Here is a 17,179-nt window from a genome sequence, read left to right on the forward strand (position 1 = left end):
AAGATTTAGAAAATTTAGGTTTTAGAAGAGAGACAAGAGATGAGGGAGAGAAAGAAAAGGAGAAAATAAGTCCTTTTAAATTATAAAAGATGTTTGGGGGTTTCCACTCCTAGATGCTTGCTTGTATCTCTTTCTTTAAGAGACACGGTCTCTGTTGCCCAGGCTGGAGTGCAGCGGCACAGTCATAGCTCACTATAGCCTCAAACTCCTCGACTCAATCCTACTGCCTCTGCACCCCAAGTAGCTAGGACTATAGGTGCATGTCACCATAACCAACTAGATTTTTTTTTCTTTTTAAGAAATGGGGGCTCAGCGCCTGTAGCACTGTGGTTATGGCATCAGCCACATACACCAAGGCTGGTGGGTTCAACCCCGGCCAGGGCCAGCTAAACAAAAATGACAAGTGCAATAAAAAAATAGCTGGGCGTTGTGGCTGATGCGTATAGTCCCAGCTATTTGGGAGGCTGAGGCGAGAGAATCGCTTAAGCCCAAGAATTTGAGGTTGCTGTGAACTGTGACGCCAGGGCCCTCTACCCAGGGTGACATAATGAGACTCTGTCTCAAAAAAAAAAAAAGAAAAAGAAAGAAAGAAAGAAATGGGGTCTCACTATGTTGCCAAGGCTGATTTCAAACTCCTGACCTGAAGCAATCCTCCTGCCTTGACCTGCCGAAGTGCTGGGATTATAGGCGGGAACCACTGAGTCCAGTGAAGTTTGGACATCTTTTTATTTTATTTTATTTTTTTGAGACAGAGTCTCATTATGTTGCCCTTGGTAGAGTGCTATGGCATCGCAGCTCACCGCAACCTCAAAGTCTTGGGCTCAAGCGATTCTCTCACCTCAGCCTCCCAAGTAGCTGGGACTATAGGCACCCACCACAATGCCTGGCTATTGTTGTTGTTGTTGTTTTTTTTTTTTTAGAGACAAGGTCTTGCTCTGGCTCAGGCTAGTCTTGAACTCCTGAGCTTAGGGCAATCCACCTGCCTCGGCCTCCCATAGTGTTAGGATTACAGGTGTGAGCCACCGAGCCCAGCCACCAAGGACTTCTTTAAACCAAATTTGCAACTTGAGGTTTTTAGCAGGTCCGGGCCAGGTTCGAACCCACCAGCCCCAGTGCATGTGGCCAGCGCTAAAACCACTGAGCTATGGGCTCGACATCTTAACTAAAATTCTCATCCTCAAGCCACGCTAAGGCAGATTTGAGCCTGAAGCCCAGAGTATTCTTCTGATCATGTGACTACACCAGCATGTGGCAAGACAAGTGTACAAAGCAGATAATCTGTTTCTTCTAGGTGGGAAGGTGAAGATGAGAGTGGACCTCTGGATTCCTGGTACCTGCCTTTTGAATAAAGAAGGAAGAAGACTGGGCGGTGCCTGTGGTTCAAGGAGTAGGGCGCCGGTCCCACATGCCAGAGGTGGTGGGTTCAAACCCAACCCTGGCCAAAAAAAAAAAAAAAGAAGGAAGAAGACTGATGTGCAGTGAAAAAGACACAATAAATCCAAAGCAATGGGTTCTATAGGGCTGTTTCTTTGTATTCAAAAATACCATCCTGGAGCCCAGTTTTACAGAGCTTTGAGATAAGTTGGTTTACAAAACCTCATTCTTATTCCAGTTGGAGTTCCTTATTTGCCCCCCAAAGCTACTTAGGATGCTGGGGATGCCCAATACCCTTCTTTCCATCCCTCATACGTCTAAATGATCCCAGGAGAGAGAAACATCATCAGACCCAGGATGGGGACATCTCATGCACAGGACATCCTGTAATAGAGTATAGGACAAATTCTGGCACCCTCAAGCATCAGAAAAACAAACAACTACTGACCTCATCCTCCCAGACAAATGTAGACACTGTTCTTAACCCCCTGGCTATGGTAAACTCAGATGCATCAGATTCTGGTGACATGTGATTTGTCTCTGCTGGGGGTGGCCCCAGGGTTTAGAGTCCAGAATGCTGATATCTTGTTCCATCTCCATCTTTCTTACCTACAGAACCTCAGACAAGTCATGTCTCCTCTCTCTCAATTTTCTTATTTGAACAAAGGAGACGATAATTCCCAACTATAGGAATAGTTTTGACATCATCTGGGCTGGGAACTCATCCAAGAAAGCCACAAATAAAAGCTTGTGCCTCAAGACTCTTACCGCCACCTACCTCTGAAAGTGCCTGAGATGAGTGTCTGCAGTAACTCACTGAAAGCTCTTTTATCTGGCCTCTTGTTATGGGATGGGGGTGGCAGCCAGAATGGAGGCAGAAGAGCAAAAAAAAAATCACTCAATGTTCAAAAGCCAAGAACTTAATGGCGATTTTGGTTGTGATAAATTTTTAAGCACTACCTAGGAACTACAAGTTGACTGCATCACAAATCCTTTCCCTTGATACCCATCTGCAAGCAGTAGGTTCCTTAGATGCAGGTGGGATCTGCTAATAAGCTGGGAGGAACATTGTGTACCTGGGTTACAGATGAGGTCACCCCCAGCAGAAATAAATTACATGTCACCAGAATCTGACGCTCTGAATCCACCATAGCTAGGGGGTTAAGGACAGCGTCTACATCTATCTTCACTTCTTGTATGTTTTATTTATTACTCCCTCTCTCTCAGGATTGATTCTCCTTTGCCAGTCAAAACATAACATTATTTCCCACCAAATGCTGACTTTTATGTAGATAAAAAGGGATGAATAGGAAGAATTTTAGAAAATGCAGATGACTACCTAGCAAATGAAGGAAGAGAAGTAATCAAATCTAGCACCAAGAACTTGTCACAAGGTTGTTGGTTAAGGTGGAGAGATTTGCTCACCAAATGCTGAGAGAGGTGTTATATTGGACACATATACATGTGACCTGGAGCTATTAGAAGAGTCAAATGGGGGGCGGGCAGCGCCTGTGACTCAAAGAAGAGTCAAGTGGGTAAGAAACTGGGACTCTGAAAGAGAAGATTTCCTTTTCTACAATCCTGTCTACAAGAATATTTTACAGTGACATGAGATGTCTGTATAGGAGCAATTCAGCCCAGGATACAGCATACCTTAAAGATATTGCAGGTTTGGTTCTAGACCACCACAATTAAACAAATATCACAATAAAGCAAGTCACAAGAGTTTTTTAGTTTCTCTGTGCATAGAAAAGTTATATTTCAGCAGCAACACAATAGTAATGGGAGACTTCAACATTTCACTGACAGAACTAGACAGATCATCCAAGGCAGAAAATCAACAAAGAAATTCTGGACTTAAAACTCTAGGAAAAATTACAGTGGAACCTCTGTAAGTTGACCACCCAAAGGACTGTAACAAAATGATTAGCATACAGAGGTGGTCAACATAAGGAACTAGAACTAATATACTGTTAAATTCTTATGGTACGTGTCTGATCTATGAAAAGCAGGTCGATTTAAGGAGGTGGTCTGTGTAGGGAGGTGATCAACTATGGAAATTCTACTGTATATAAAAATAATAGACCCCTGCACTCATACGCTTATAGCAGGACAATGCAAAATTGCAAAGATATTAAATCAACCTATGTGCCCATCTTTGATGAGTAGATAAAGATAATGTGGTGTATACACACACACACACATATCTGACAATTAAGTTCACAAACTTGCCACCGTGTGCTTACATTGGTGGTACTGTACAAATAGCTTGGTAAGGTTTCATAACATTGGCATATCAGTGTCTCACAGCTGTATTTGTGTTGATGTGGTGGTGTCTTGCTTAGTGGTGTTCATTATTGTTGACTTCTTTGTGTGCTGTTGTGAGAATGTCAGAGCTTGAATCAGAACAACACACATTTATAAATTTCTTGCTAAACTTGGCAAAGTGAAAGTAAAATCAGAGCCATGTTACTCCAAGTTTATGGAGATAATGCCATGAAGAAAATGGCAGTGTACAAATGTATTAAATAATTTTCTAAGGGAAGAGAAAGTATCCCTGGTAAAGAGAGATCGGGGCAGCCAGTAATGAGCAGAATTGATGAAAACATTGCAAAAATTCATTAGATTATGTGTCAAAATTATCATCTGACTATGAGAAGCATAGCAGACCAAGTAAATGTCAATAAAAAAATAGGAAAATATTAACTGAAAATCTTGGCATGCGAAAGGTGTGGCTCTTGAATCATGACAATGCTGCAGCTCACATGCCACTGTCCATGAGAGAGTTTTTAGCCAGCAAAGAAATAACCCTCCCTACTCACCTGATCTGGCCTCCAATGGCTTTTTTCTTTACCCAAAGATAAAGGAAATGTTAAAAGGAAGACATTTTGATGCCATTCAAGACATCAAGTGTAATATGACAACAGCTCTGATGGCCACTCCAGAAAAAAGAGTTCCAAAATTGCTTTGAAGGGTGGATCAGGCACTGGTATCAGGGCACAGCTTCTCAAGGAGAGGACCTTGAAGGTGACTGTAGTGATATTCAACAATGAGGTATGTAGCACTTTTCCGGGATGAGTTTGCAAACTTAATTTTCAGGCCTTGTATACACACACACACACACACACATCTACACATATGTACATATCATGGAATGCTACTCAGCTACAAAAAATAATGAAATGATCTTTTGCAGCAGCTTGGATGGAACTGGAAATCATTATCCTAAGAGAAGTATCTCAGGAGTGGAAAACAAATACTACATGTTCTCATGAGTGGAAGCAAAGTAATGGGTGTGCAGCTTCGTGGAGAGTGGTATAACAGCCATTCTAGACTGAGAAGGAGGGCACGTGGAAGGGGGCTGAGGGATGAAAAATTACCCATGGGGTACAAGGTACTCTATGCAGGTGATGGGTACACTGAATGACCTGCCTTCACCACGACACAATTCATCCATATAACAACAGCAACAAAATTGTAGACCCTAAATCTATTCAAATAAATTTTTTGAAAAGTCATGTTGTTAGGTAGTGGTGGGGCATGAGACACTGTCTAAAGGCATAAGACACTGCCTTTTCCAGAAAAAAGGAACCAAGATTACAAACAAATAATCACAACTCAAATAGAATATTAAAGAGGGGACACTGGAATTCAATAGAGAAGTCACAGGATTACACACAAGATTACAAACAAATAATCACAACTCAGATAAAGTATTAAACAGGGGACACTGGAATTCAATAGAGAAGTCATAGGAAACACCTGAGGCTCAGAAGGAGGGGAGGAGAGGCAGCCAGCTCCACCTCCAACCCCCAGGAGCAGCTGAGCCAGAGGCTCCCTAGCCCAGGAAAGGGAACATGAGAGGCCCCCAGTGGACTGCATTCCCAGGGACTGGTACGCTGCTAGCCACGGAGATCTCCTCTGCCCACACAGGACCCTGTGGGGCATTGCTCCAGGCAGAGAACCCACCCCAGGTCATATACACACACACAACCGGCAGCTATGGCAGGGTGCCATTTTTGAGTGCCCAAGAGCCAACAGACTACATCCTGCCCTCAGACTCAAAAACCCCTGCATCTCCACATCCTGGAGCCCCCACTGTAATCCCCTGGTGTCCACCCCAAGAGCTATGGCAATATAATGCTGGCTGGACCCAGCAGTGGGGCAGAGTCCCCAGCAATCTACCCTGTATGAAGTCCAGTCCCCAGGGAAGGAGCAGGGCGGCACACCAGGAAGACTGCTCCGGGAATGAAGGGAACGAAAGTGGGCACTTTCCAAAGCCTGACTCCTGCCTGCCCAGGCTGTGAGCAGCAGCCTCCCCTGTAGCGGCATCAGCCAAGAGCACAGGATCCCTCCCCCTATCCTTACACCACCACAGCAACCACTGCCTCCAGGAGCTGCTGACAGCAACCCTGCCTCTAGTAGCAGCAAAGCACCCCAAGGCCAGGGTGCTGGATGACTTGAGCTCAGCCTCCCAGAGTGCTAGGATGACAGGTGGGAACTACCAAACCCGGCCACAAGAATTCTGATTTAAAATGCTCAATGTGACATTGTTTAGAGTATCAGTAACTAGTTCAACACAAATACTTGACTGTTGGCGTTTATTTATTTATTTATTTATTTGTGATTTTTGGCCGGGGCTGGGTTTGAACCCGCCACCACCGGCATATGGGACCGGTGCCCTACTCCTTGAGCCACAGGCGCTGCCCTGTTGGTGTTTATTTTAAATGAGAGCTGCATGAAAATGGAAAACCATGTTTTGTGAAATTTTGAAATAATTAAATAAAAGTGTTAGAGGATAGAATAAGGTCCTCAAACTTTTTAAACAGGGGGCCAGTTCACTGTCCCTCAGACCGTTGGAGGGCCAGAGTATAGTTAAAAAAAAACAACTGTAAACAAATTCCTAGGCACACTGCGCATATCTCATTTTGAAGTAAAAAAACAAAATGGGAACAAATACAATCACACTGCCTCATTGGGGCCGCAGTTTGAGGACCCCTGGAACGTGACGAAACAGGCTGGGCATGGTGGCTCACGCCTGTCATCCTAACTCTCTGGGAGGACAAGGCAGGGGAATTGCTTCAGCTCAGGAGTTCAAGACCAGCTTGAGCAAGAGCAAGACCCCGTCTCTACTAAAAACAGCAAAACTAGCTGGGTATGATGGCACATGCCTGTAAGTCCCAGCTACTCAGGAGACTGAGGCAAGAGTAGATTACTCAAGCCCAAGAGTTTGAGGTTGCTGTAAGCTGTGACACCACATCACTCTACCCAGGATGACAGAGTGAGATTCTGTCTCAAAAAAAAAAAGTGAGAAAACAAAGGATGGTTTATATTACATATACGGAGAAACTAAAAGATAATACAATGAAACATAGGTTCATTCTAAGCACTTCTGTTTTCAGAAGTTCATTTTTCTCTTTGCTCTTCTGTAAAACATTGTGTAAGTAGAAACCAGAAATAAGTGATATCTTTCAGACAAGAAAAATGCCGTCAGCAAGAAGAGAGGGCTAGTTATGTGAGAGGAGGTGTCATTCCTGCAGAAGCCTCAACCCACCTAAGGGAGGACAGGTAGGGGACAGGTCAAGGGGAGGAAGCAAGGACTGTCTTGCACTGCCCCGGCTTGGCCAGTGGAGGCAGTGAGGAGCTGAGGATCATGCTCTTTCCTTCCTGCTCTTTCCATCACAGCTCTGCGGGGAAGTCTGTGGTGTCCTGGCCAGAGTTAGGGCTTCATGCTCTGGTCACCGTCATGCCACCCCAGGCTCTGCTGCCCATCCTGTTTCTCTGTGTGCTGCTGCTGCAGGCCCAGGGAGGACACCGTACCCGGAAGAGGATGCAGACTGTGCCCGGTATGTGACAGGCTTGCAGGGTGGGGATGAGGGGATGGGGGAAGGGGACTTGGGGAGGGGAAAGGAGAGGCTTGTGCCCGCTTTAAGCAAGACCCGGGAGTTGGTACCTGTCTGCACATCCAGCACTGCCCACAGCACTGTGCAGACTCGAGGATGTCTCGGGACCTCATGCCCCTTTACCCAGCTCTGGGAATAGTAATGGGAGTGAAGGGGACACCTACATCTTTTGTTGGCCACTTGAAACATCCAGAGACCCAGGGTACACACCCTAGTGAAAGGTGCATCAGGGCTGAGAACGTGATGGGAAAACAAGACAATTGTTCTTTAATGGATGCTCGTTTGTGAGGAGTGACGCCCAGAGATGGGTATGGGGTGTGTGGAGGTGTAGAAATGGCACACAGAGCAGGCAAAATTTGGGGTGTAGAGGGAAAGTTAAAGTTCTCAGTAGAAGGACCAGGAGCGGGGTGGTGGAAAGAGGTGGGGGATGGGGAAACAGGATTGAAGACACTACCAGTCACTAGGATTTGGAGATGGGCAGGAGGTGGTGCTCTGAAAAGTCTAGGAGTGTTATGATGGGGACCTTGGTCCTGGGGTCCTGGAGGAGCTTTAAACTTGAAAAGGGTCTTCTGCTGCCTGCTTTCATTCAGCCCTCTCCTGCTCCTTTTCAGAAATACCCCTGTCTGAAGAAATCAAAGTTTGTGAGAAACGGCCTCCAGTTTATCTGTGCAGACACCTCTGTGAATCTCACAAAGAATGTCAAGCAAATAACATATGCTGTTCCATCTTCTGTGGAAATGTTTGCATGAGCGTTCTGTGAGTGGAGGAACAGCTGGGCGGTGCCTCCTGCCCCACACCCCTCCGTTAGAGACTGTGCCCACGTCTCAAGCAGGAGGACCTCAAATCACAGGCACAAAGACATCCACAGGAACGCCGCCTCCCCACAGTTTGAACTCCTTGTCCCTGTCAAATAAACCAGAACAAATGCCCAGGGGCTCTGGCTCCTTTATTGCCACTGCTTGTGATCACGCAGAACCCAGTGCAGCCCCCACAGATGCCCCATCCTTCTCGGGCGCTGGCCCCTGATCTCTCTCTCTGGTTTTGCTTCTCTCCTCTGTCTCTCTTTGGCCCACACAGCCCTGCAGCCTCCAGAGGCCCAGCCCCCTTGTTGCTCCACTCTCTGAACCAGGGGCCCCAGGGAGAAACTGGCCAAGCGCAGCATTTCCCAGTGCTAAGGAGAGCACTGCTCACCCTGGAGCCGGGAGGACTTGTTCCGCAAGAGCGAGGTGGAGGTTGGAACCTGGGGCGCAGAATGGGTCGCCCCCAAGGGAGACACTGCTGTCCTCTCCTTAGGCTTGGTGCGCTCTCATGCTGTGACCCCCAATCTCTTTGTGAGGTTCACATTACTAAGTCTCTACACTGAGGAGAATGAGCCCCAGGGAAGTCAGGTGACATGCCCTAGGCCATAGGAGCATGAGAAGATCTGATGTGGCTAGAAGAGGGTGTTTCCTTTCAACTTTGTTTTTTCTCACTTCTCTCCATTTACCTGAGACCAGAGGTACTGACCCCCCCAACCTTCTCCTGTCCACTACCCAGCAAGATGACCACCACCTGAACTGATGCCAGCACCTTCCGTGAACTGAATGGTCCCTCCCTTTCCCCCAAACACTCTTCTTTATGGACTCATTCTCTTTAGTTTTTAATAAAAAATTTATTTATCATGTACGCTTAACCATTTATATCTTTATAGGGTACATGTGATACTTTGATACAGGCATACAATGTGAATGAATTAACCAAATTAGGGCAATTGGAGGATCCATAACCTCAGGCATTTAACATTTCTTTGTGTTAGGAACATTCCAATTCTAGTCTTTTAATGTATCCCCTAATTGATTATAGTCACTTTGTTGTGCTATCAAATAGTGTTCATTGTATCTAACTATTTAAACTATATTTTTGCATGCATTAACCATCCCCACTTTATCCATCCTGTCTGCTTCCCTTCCCAGCCTCTGGTAACCATCATTCTACTCTCTGTCTCCATGAGAGCAATTATTTTTAATATTTACCAGCCGCATATGAGTGAGAACATTGGAGATTTGCCTTAATGTGCTTTGCTAATTTTACTTAATGCAATATTCTCTAGTTCCATCCACATTGTTGCAAAGGAGAGGATTTCATTCTTTTTGCGACTATATAATATTCCATTGTGAATATGTACCACAGTCTCTTTATTCATTCCTCTGTTGATGGACACTTAGGTTGATTCCAAATCTTGGCTACTGTGAATAGTGCTGCAATCAACATAGGCGTGCTAATATTTTTTCAATATACTGAATTCCCCTCCTTTGGGTGCATACCCAGCAGTGGGATTGCTGGGTCATATGGTAGTTCTATTTTTAGTTTTCTGAGGAACCTCCATACTGTTCTCCATTGTGGTTGTAACTATTTTTTGGTTGCAGTTGTCATTGTTGTTCAGCAGGCCTGGGCTGGGCTTGAACTCACTGCCTTTGGTGTATGCACCCTACTCATTGAGCTATGGACGCCAAGCCAATAAAATCCATTTTAACCAAGGTGAGATGATATCTCATTGTAGTTTTTTGTTTATTATTAAATCATAGCTGTGTACATTAATGCAGTCATGGGGTACAATGTGCTGGGTTTATATACAATTTGAAATATTTTCATCAAACTGTTTAACATAGCCTTCATGGCATTTCTTAGTTATTGTGTTAAGACATTTATATTCTACATTTAGTAAGTTTCACATGTACGCTTGTAAGATGCACCGCAGGCGTAATCCCACCAATTACCCTCCCTCCTCCCATCCTCCCCCCTCCCCTCCCTATCCCCTTTCCCCATATTCTTGGGCTATAATTGGGTTATAGCTTTCATATGAAAGCTAAATTAGTTTCATAGTAGGCTGAGTACATTGGATACTTTTTCTTCCATCCTTGAAATACTTTGCTAAGAAGAATATGTTCCAGCTCCATCCATGTAAAAAAACAAATGGAACGCTTCACAAATTTGCGTGTCATCCTTGCCCAGGGGCCATGCTAATCTTCTCTGTATCATTCCAATTTTAGTATATGTGCTGCCGAAACGAGCACTTCATTGCAGTTTTAATTCCCTTTTCTCTGAAAGCTAATGATGTCAAGCTTTTTTTTTCATATACCTGTTGGCCATTTCTCTTTTCAGAAGTATCTATTCAGATCCTTTGCCCATTTTATTTTATATACTTTTTTAAACCTATATATTTTAAATATATTTTTTTCTAATTTTATTTATTTATTTATTTGTTTGCAGTTTTTGGCCAGGGCCAGGTTTAAACCCACCACCTCCCATATACAGGGCTGGCGCCCTACTCCTTGAGCCATAGGCACGGCCCCCTTTGCCCATTTTAAAATCAGATCATTTGATTTTTTTCTTACTGAGTTATGGGAGCTCCTTATGTATTCTAGTTATTAAACCCTTTTCAAAGGGGTACTATGCAAATATTTTTTTCCCATTCTGTGGGTTATCTCTTCCTTTTGTTGATTGTTTCCTTTGCTGTGCAGAAGCTTTGTAGCTTGATGTGATCCCATTTGTTCAGTTTTGCTTTGATTGCCTGTGCTTCGTGTGTACATGTATTACTGAAGAACTCTGTGCCTAGACCAATGTCCTGAAGCATTTCCTCAATGTTTTCTTTTGGCAGTTTCATAGCTTTAGGTCTTAGATCTAAGTTTTTAATCCATTTTGGTTTCATCTTTGTATCTGGTGAGAGATAAGGATCTAGTACTATTCTTCTGCATATGAATATCCAGTTTTCCCAGTCCCATTTATTGAAGAGACTGTCTTTTCCCCACGGTATGTTCTTTGCACCTTGTTGAAGATAAAAGTTCACTATACAAAGACATCTGTACCAGAATGTTTATTGCAGCCCAATTCATAATTGCTAAGTCATGGAAGAAGCCCAAGTGCCCATCGACCCACGAATGGACTAGTAAATTGTGGTACATGTATACCATGGAATAGTATGCAGCCTTAAAGAAAGATGGAGACTTTACCTCTTTCATGTTTACATGGATGGAGCTGGAACATATTCTTCTTAGCAAAGTATCTCAGGAATGGAAGAAAAAGTATCCAATGTACTCAGCCCTACTATGAAGCTAAATTATAGCTTTCACATGAAGACTATAACCCAACTATAGCACAAGACTATGGGGAAAGGGCCAAGGAAGGGGAAGGGAGGGGGGAGGTTTTGGTGGAGGGAGGGTAATTGGTGGGGCCACATCTATGGTGCATCTTAGAATGGGTACAGGTGATTGCACTAATGTACACAGCTATGATTTAACAATAAAAAAAAAGAATTTAAAATAAAAATTTTGTAGAATATAGATATAAAGAAAGAAAAAAAAATGTTCACTATAGATGTGTAGATTTATTTCCGGGTTCTCTATTCTGTTCCAATGGTGTATGTGTCTGTTTTTATGCCACTATCATGCTGATTTGGTTCCTAGTGTAATTTGAAGTCATGTAACATGATTCTTACAGTTTTATTCTTTTCCCTCAGGATGGCTTTGGCTATTATGGGTCTTTTGTAGATCCATATGAATTTTCAGATTATTTTTTCTATTTCTGTAATCTGTTTTAGGTAATATGGACATTTTGCCAATGTTGATTCTTTCTCTCCATGAATATGGAATGTCCTTCTAATTTGTTGTGTCTTCTTCAACTTCTTTCATTAATGTTTTATAGTTTTTATTATAGAGATTTTTTACTTCTTTGGTTAAGTTTATTCCTAGTAATTTTATTTTATTTTGCAGCTATCGTAAGTGGGATTTTCTTAGTTTCTTTTTTTAAGGGATTAAAAAAATTCAGATTAACATGCATGTTTAGGGTACAATTGTTTAGGTTACATTATTTTCAATTCTAAGGTAAAGTTCAAGTTGTAGTTGAGGACTTCACAACTGGGGTCATGCTGAACATCCTTACATTGTGCAAAAATATGGAACACTTTGGCCGGGTGAGGTGGCTCACACCTGTAATCTCAGCACTCTGGGAGGCTAAGGCGGGTGGATTGTTTGAGCTCACGAGTTTGAGACCAGCCTGAGCAAAAGCAAGACCCCATCTCTAACTAAGAAAAGAAAAAGAAAAACTGAGGCAAGAGGAATGCTTGAGCCCAAGAATTGGAGGTTGCTGTGAGCTATGACACCATAGCACTCTACCCAGGGTGACAGTTTGAGACTGTCTCAAAAAAAAGAAGAAACATGGAACACTTCACGAATTTGCATGTCATCCTTGTGCAGGAACAAGCTAATCTTCTCTGCATGGTTCAATATTAGTGTATGTGCTGCTGAGGCAAGCACATTTCTTGGTTCCTTTTTCAGATTGTTTACTCTTGGCGTATAGAACTGCTACTGATTTTTGTATGTTGATTTTGTGTCCTGCAACTTTACTGAATTTGTATGTCAGTTCTAAAGATTTGGGGTGGAATCTTTAGGTTTCTCTAGACATCAGATCATATCGTCTGCAAACAAGGATAATTTGACTTCTTCCTTTCCAATTTGGACACCTTTTATTTCTTTCTCTTGTCCTATTGCTCTAGCTAGAATTCCCAGTACTATGTTGAATAAGAGTGATGAAAATGGGCATCCTTGTCTTGTTCCAGATCTTAGAGAAAAGCCTTTCAGTTTTTCACCATTCAGTATGACGCTAACGATGGGTCTGTCATATGTGGCTTTTATTGTGTTAAGGTAATTTCCGTCTACACCTAGATTTGTAAGAGTTTGTTTTTTTTTTATCATGAAGGGATGTTGAATTTTATCAAGTGCTTTTTATTATCAATCAAAATGATCATATGGTTTTTGTCCTTCATTCTGTTAATATGATGTAGCACATTGATTGATTTGTGTATGTTGGACCATCATCGTACCTCTGGGATGAGTCCCACCTGATCATGCTCAATACTCTTTTTAATGTGTTGGTGAATTCTAATACTAGTTTGCTAGTATTTCATTGAAGATTTTTACATCTATGTTTATCAGCAATATTGACCTATGGTTTTCTCTCTCTCTCTCTTTTTTTTTTTTTTTTTTGGTTGTGCCTTTTGTTTTAGGAATCAGGTGATACAGGCCTCGTAGAATGAGTTTGAGGGTATCCTTTCCTCTTTAATTTTTATTTTTTTGGAATAATTTAAGTAGCACCGGTATTAGTTTATTGAATGCTTGGTAGAATTCAACAGTAAAGCCATCAGGTCCTGGGCTTTTCTTTGATGTTTCTTTTTTTCTTTTCTTTTCTTTTTATTAAATCATAGTTTTATACATTAATGTGATCATGGGGCACCATACACTTGGTTCATAGACCGTTTGACACATTTTCATCACACACTTAACATAGCCTTCCTGGTATTTTCTTAGTTATTTTGCTAAGACATTTACATTCCACATTTACTAAGTTTCACATATACCCTTGTAAGAGGCACAGCAGGTGTAATCCTATCAATCCCCCTCCCTCTACCCTCTTCCCCCCTCCCTCCCCACCCTTTCCCCTTTCCCCCTATTCTTAGGTTGTAGCTGGGTTATAGCTTTCATGTGAAGGTCCTAAATTAGTTTCATAGTAGGGATGAGTACATTGGGTACTTTTTCTTCCATTCTTGAGACACTTTACTATATCTTTGATGTTTCTATCTCACTACTTGTCAGGTTTTGGATTCTTTCCTGATTCAGTCCCGGTAGGTTGAATGTGTCTAGGAATTTATTCATTTCTTCTAGGTTTTCCAATTTTAGTTGCTCATAGTAGTCTCGAAAGATCCTTTGGCTTTCTGTATGATCAGTTGCAATGTCTCCTTTTTTATCTCTGATTTTATTCACTTGGGTCTTCTATCTTTTTTGGTTAAAGAGATGTCTGTATTATTTATCTTTTCAAAAAACCAAATATTTGTATTATTAGTCATATATATTTATACACACATATATATTTATGTATAAATATATATGACTAATAATACAAAAATTTGGTACAAGGATACACACACACACACACACACACACACGAGTGGACCTAAAGTTTGCATTCAATTTAAATAGTTTAACGTAGTAAATTACACACAAACTTCATGTTCACACTCTATTTGGTTTTAATTTCATTTATTTTTGCTCTTATCTTTATAATTTCTTTTCTTCTAACTAATTTGGGATTTGATTTGCTCTTGTTTTTCCAGTTTTTTGAGATGCATCATTAGGGTGTTTATTTAAAGCTTTTCTACTTTTTTGATGTAGGTACTTATTGCTATAAATTTTCCACTTATTACTGCCTTAGCTATATCCCACAGGCTTCAAAATATTGTGATTTCATTTTCATTTGTTTTGAGATATTTAAATTTTTCTACTTTTTTTTCTTTTTTTTTTTGCAGTTTTTGGCCAGGGCTGGGTTTGAACCCGCCACCTCCGGCATATGGGGCTGGCACCCTACTCCGTTGAGCCACAGGCGCTGCCCAAATTTTCTTTTTTTTTGAGACTAAGTCTCACTTTGTTGCCTTTGGTAGGTGCTGTGGCATCGTAACTCACAGCAATCTCAAACTCTTGGGTTCAAGCAATACTCTTGCCTCAGCCTCCCAAGTATCTAGGACTATAGGTGCCTGCCACAACACCTGGCTATATTTTAGAGATGAGGTCTCATTCTTGGTCAGGCTGGTCTCAAAATCCTGAGCTCAAGAGACTCACCCACCTCCCCCCCACCCCCTCCGCCCCGTCTTGGCTTTCCAAAGTGCTAGGATTACAGGTGTGAGTCACCATGCCCAGCCCTTAAATTTTTCTTCTTAATCTCTTCATTGACCCACTGGTCATTTAGGAGCATATTGTTTAATTTCCATGTGTTTGTATATTTCCCAATGTTTCTCTTATTATTGAGTTCCAGTTTTATTCCATTGTGATCAGAGAAAATATTTGGTTTGATTTCCGTTTTTTTAATTTTTGGAAAGTTTGGAAACTTGTTTTGTGGCGTAATATATGTTCTATCCTTGAGAATAATTCATGAGTTGTGGAGAAGACCATGAGTTCTGCAGCTGTTGGGTGAAACATTCTGTAAATATTTATTAGGTCCCTTTGGTCTATTGTGTAGGGTGAGTCTAATGTTTCACTGTGGATTTTCTGTCTGGATGATCCTAAAGTCCTTAAGAATTTTGCTAAACCTAGTCTACCTGTATTCTCTAAATGGAATAAACCCTGGATATCAACACATCTGTTTATAGCATGGTTTATGGGGTTTATGGAATGTTTTGAGTCCACTATTGGACTCAGACACCTTTCAAATGTTACATACTTCTTATTGACAATGCAACCAATTACCCAAGAGCTGTGATAGAGACATACAAGGAGATTAATGTTGTTTTATGCCATGAACACAGCATTCTATAGCCCATGGACCAAGGAGTAATGTCAACTTTCAAGCCTTATTGTTTAATAAATACATTTTGTAAGGCCATAGCTACCATAAATAGTGTTTCCTCTGATGGATCTGGGAAGAGTAAATTGAAAACCTTCTGCAAAGGAGGCATTATTCTATGTACCACTAAGAACATTTGTGATTAGATGGGAGGAGGTCAAAATATCAACATTAACAGGAATTTGGAAGAAGATTCAAACCCTCATGTATGACATTGAGGGGTTCAGTATTTCAGTGGAAGAAGTCACTGCAGATATGGTAGAAATAGCAGCATAACTAGAATTAGAAGTGGAGCCTGGAAACACTACTGAATCTCTTCAGTTTCATGATAATACTTGAAGAGATGAGGAGGTGCTTCCTATGGATGAGCAAAGAAAGTGGTTTCATGAGATGGACTCTCCACATGATGAGGATGCTGCAGACGTTGTTGAAATGAAAACAAAGCATTTAAAATATTACATGAACTTGCTTAATAAAAGCAGTGGCATGGTTTCAAAGCATGACTCCAATTTTGAACATTCTACTGTGGGTAAAATGCTATCAAACAGCATCACATACCGTAGAGAAATTTTTTGTGAAAAGCACAGTCCACTAACATAGCAATCTTCATTGTTGTATTATTTGAAGAAATTGCCACAGCCACCCAAACCTTCATTAGTCACCACCCTGATCAGTCAGCAGTCATCAACACCAAGGCAGGGCCTCCACCAGCAAAACGATTATAACTCACTGAAGGCTCAGTTAATTGTTAACACTTTTTAGCAATAAAGTATTTTTAAATTAAGGTATGTACATTGTTTTCTGGACATAATTCTATTGTACACTTAATAGACTACAGTATAAACATAACTTTTATATGCGCCAGGAAACTAAAACATTCATGGGACTTTGGTTTACTGTGGCAGTCTGTAACTAAACCTGCAATATCTCTGAGGTATGCTTTTATTCCCATTCTTACATATGATTAAATGGAGTTTCAGAGAGAAGAAATGACTTACAAAGTCACGGTTAGTGTGATGAAGTTGGATTTTGAATTTGTCTGATGAGCTTAAAGTCTGTGATTGTGGCCCTGTACAATTGTCAACTTCCAATCAGTAGCCTGTTTACTTCTCTGAATTACTATCTGAACCATCCCACCATTTATGTTGAAGGTCAGGGTGAGGGAAAATAGGCTGACTCATACTCTTTTGGTACCAGTATAGCTCAAACATTATGAAGAGAGAGTTGGCAATATTTATGCACAGATGGAACCTTATATCTCTCCCCTACTACTTTCATTGGTTTTCCTAGGGAATAAATAAATATTCAAGGATTTAATTGTAATAAATAAATAAATAATAATAATGAAATAATTCCTAAAATAGGGAAAAACATAGCTCTGCCAATCTATGAAGTTTTCAAAAATATTTAGGCCTACAGGAAAATACTCATCATATACATAAAATTAAAAAACAGTCACAGGATTGTTCACTATGTAAAAATTATATATGCATATAAGAAAAAGACTCCAGGAGCATATGCATATATGTTATCAC

At 41.5% G+C, this 17,179-nt stretch overlaps 1 protein-coding gene and 2 non-coding genes across 3 annotated transcripts; 1 reads left to right on the forward strand and 2 right to left on the reverse strand.

Annotated features, from left to right (window-relative positions):
- The first annotated feature begins 7,120 nt into the window (after positions 1 to 7,120).
- LOC128573658 (WAP four-disulfide core domain protein 10A-like) lies at positions 7,121 to 8,037 on the forward strand. The gene is made up of 2 exons (XM_053574008.1): positions 7,121 to 7,220; positions 7,889 to 8,037. Exons 1-2 carry the CDS (start codon positions 7,121 to 7,123, stop codon positions 8,035 to 8,037), a joined length of 249 nt encoding a protein of 82 aa, XP_053429983.1.
- Positions 8,038 to 10,223: 2,186 nt separating this feature from the next.
- On the reverse strand, positions 10,224 to 10,330 carry LOC128574285 (U6 spliceosomal RNA). The gene has a single exon (XR_008376662.1). It is a non-coding gene; the product is annotated as a U6 spliceosomal RNA (small nuclear RNA).
- Positions 10,331 to 12,463: 2,133 nt separating this feature from the next.
- Positions 12,464 to 12,568, reverse strand: LOC128574319 (U6 spliceosomal RNA). The gene has a single exon (XR_008376696.1). It is a non-coding gene; the product is annotated as a U6 spliceosomal RNA (small nuclear RNA).
- Between the last annotated feature and the right edge of the window lie 4,611 nt (positions 12,569 to 17,179).

The sequence above is a fragment of the Nycticebus coucang genome, chromosome 21, assembly GCF_027406575.1.
Source record: "Nycticebus coucang isolate mNycCou1 chromosome 21, mNycCou1.pri, whole genome shotgun sequence".
Classification (NCBI taxonomy): Eukaryota; Metazoa; Chordata; class Mammalia; order Primates; family Lorisidae; genus Nycticebus; species Nycticebus coucang.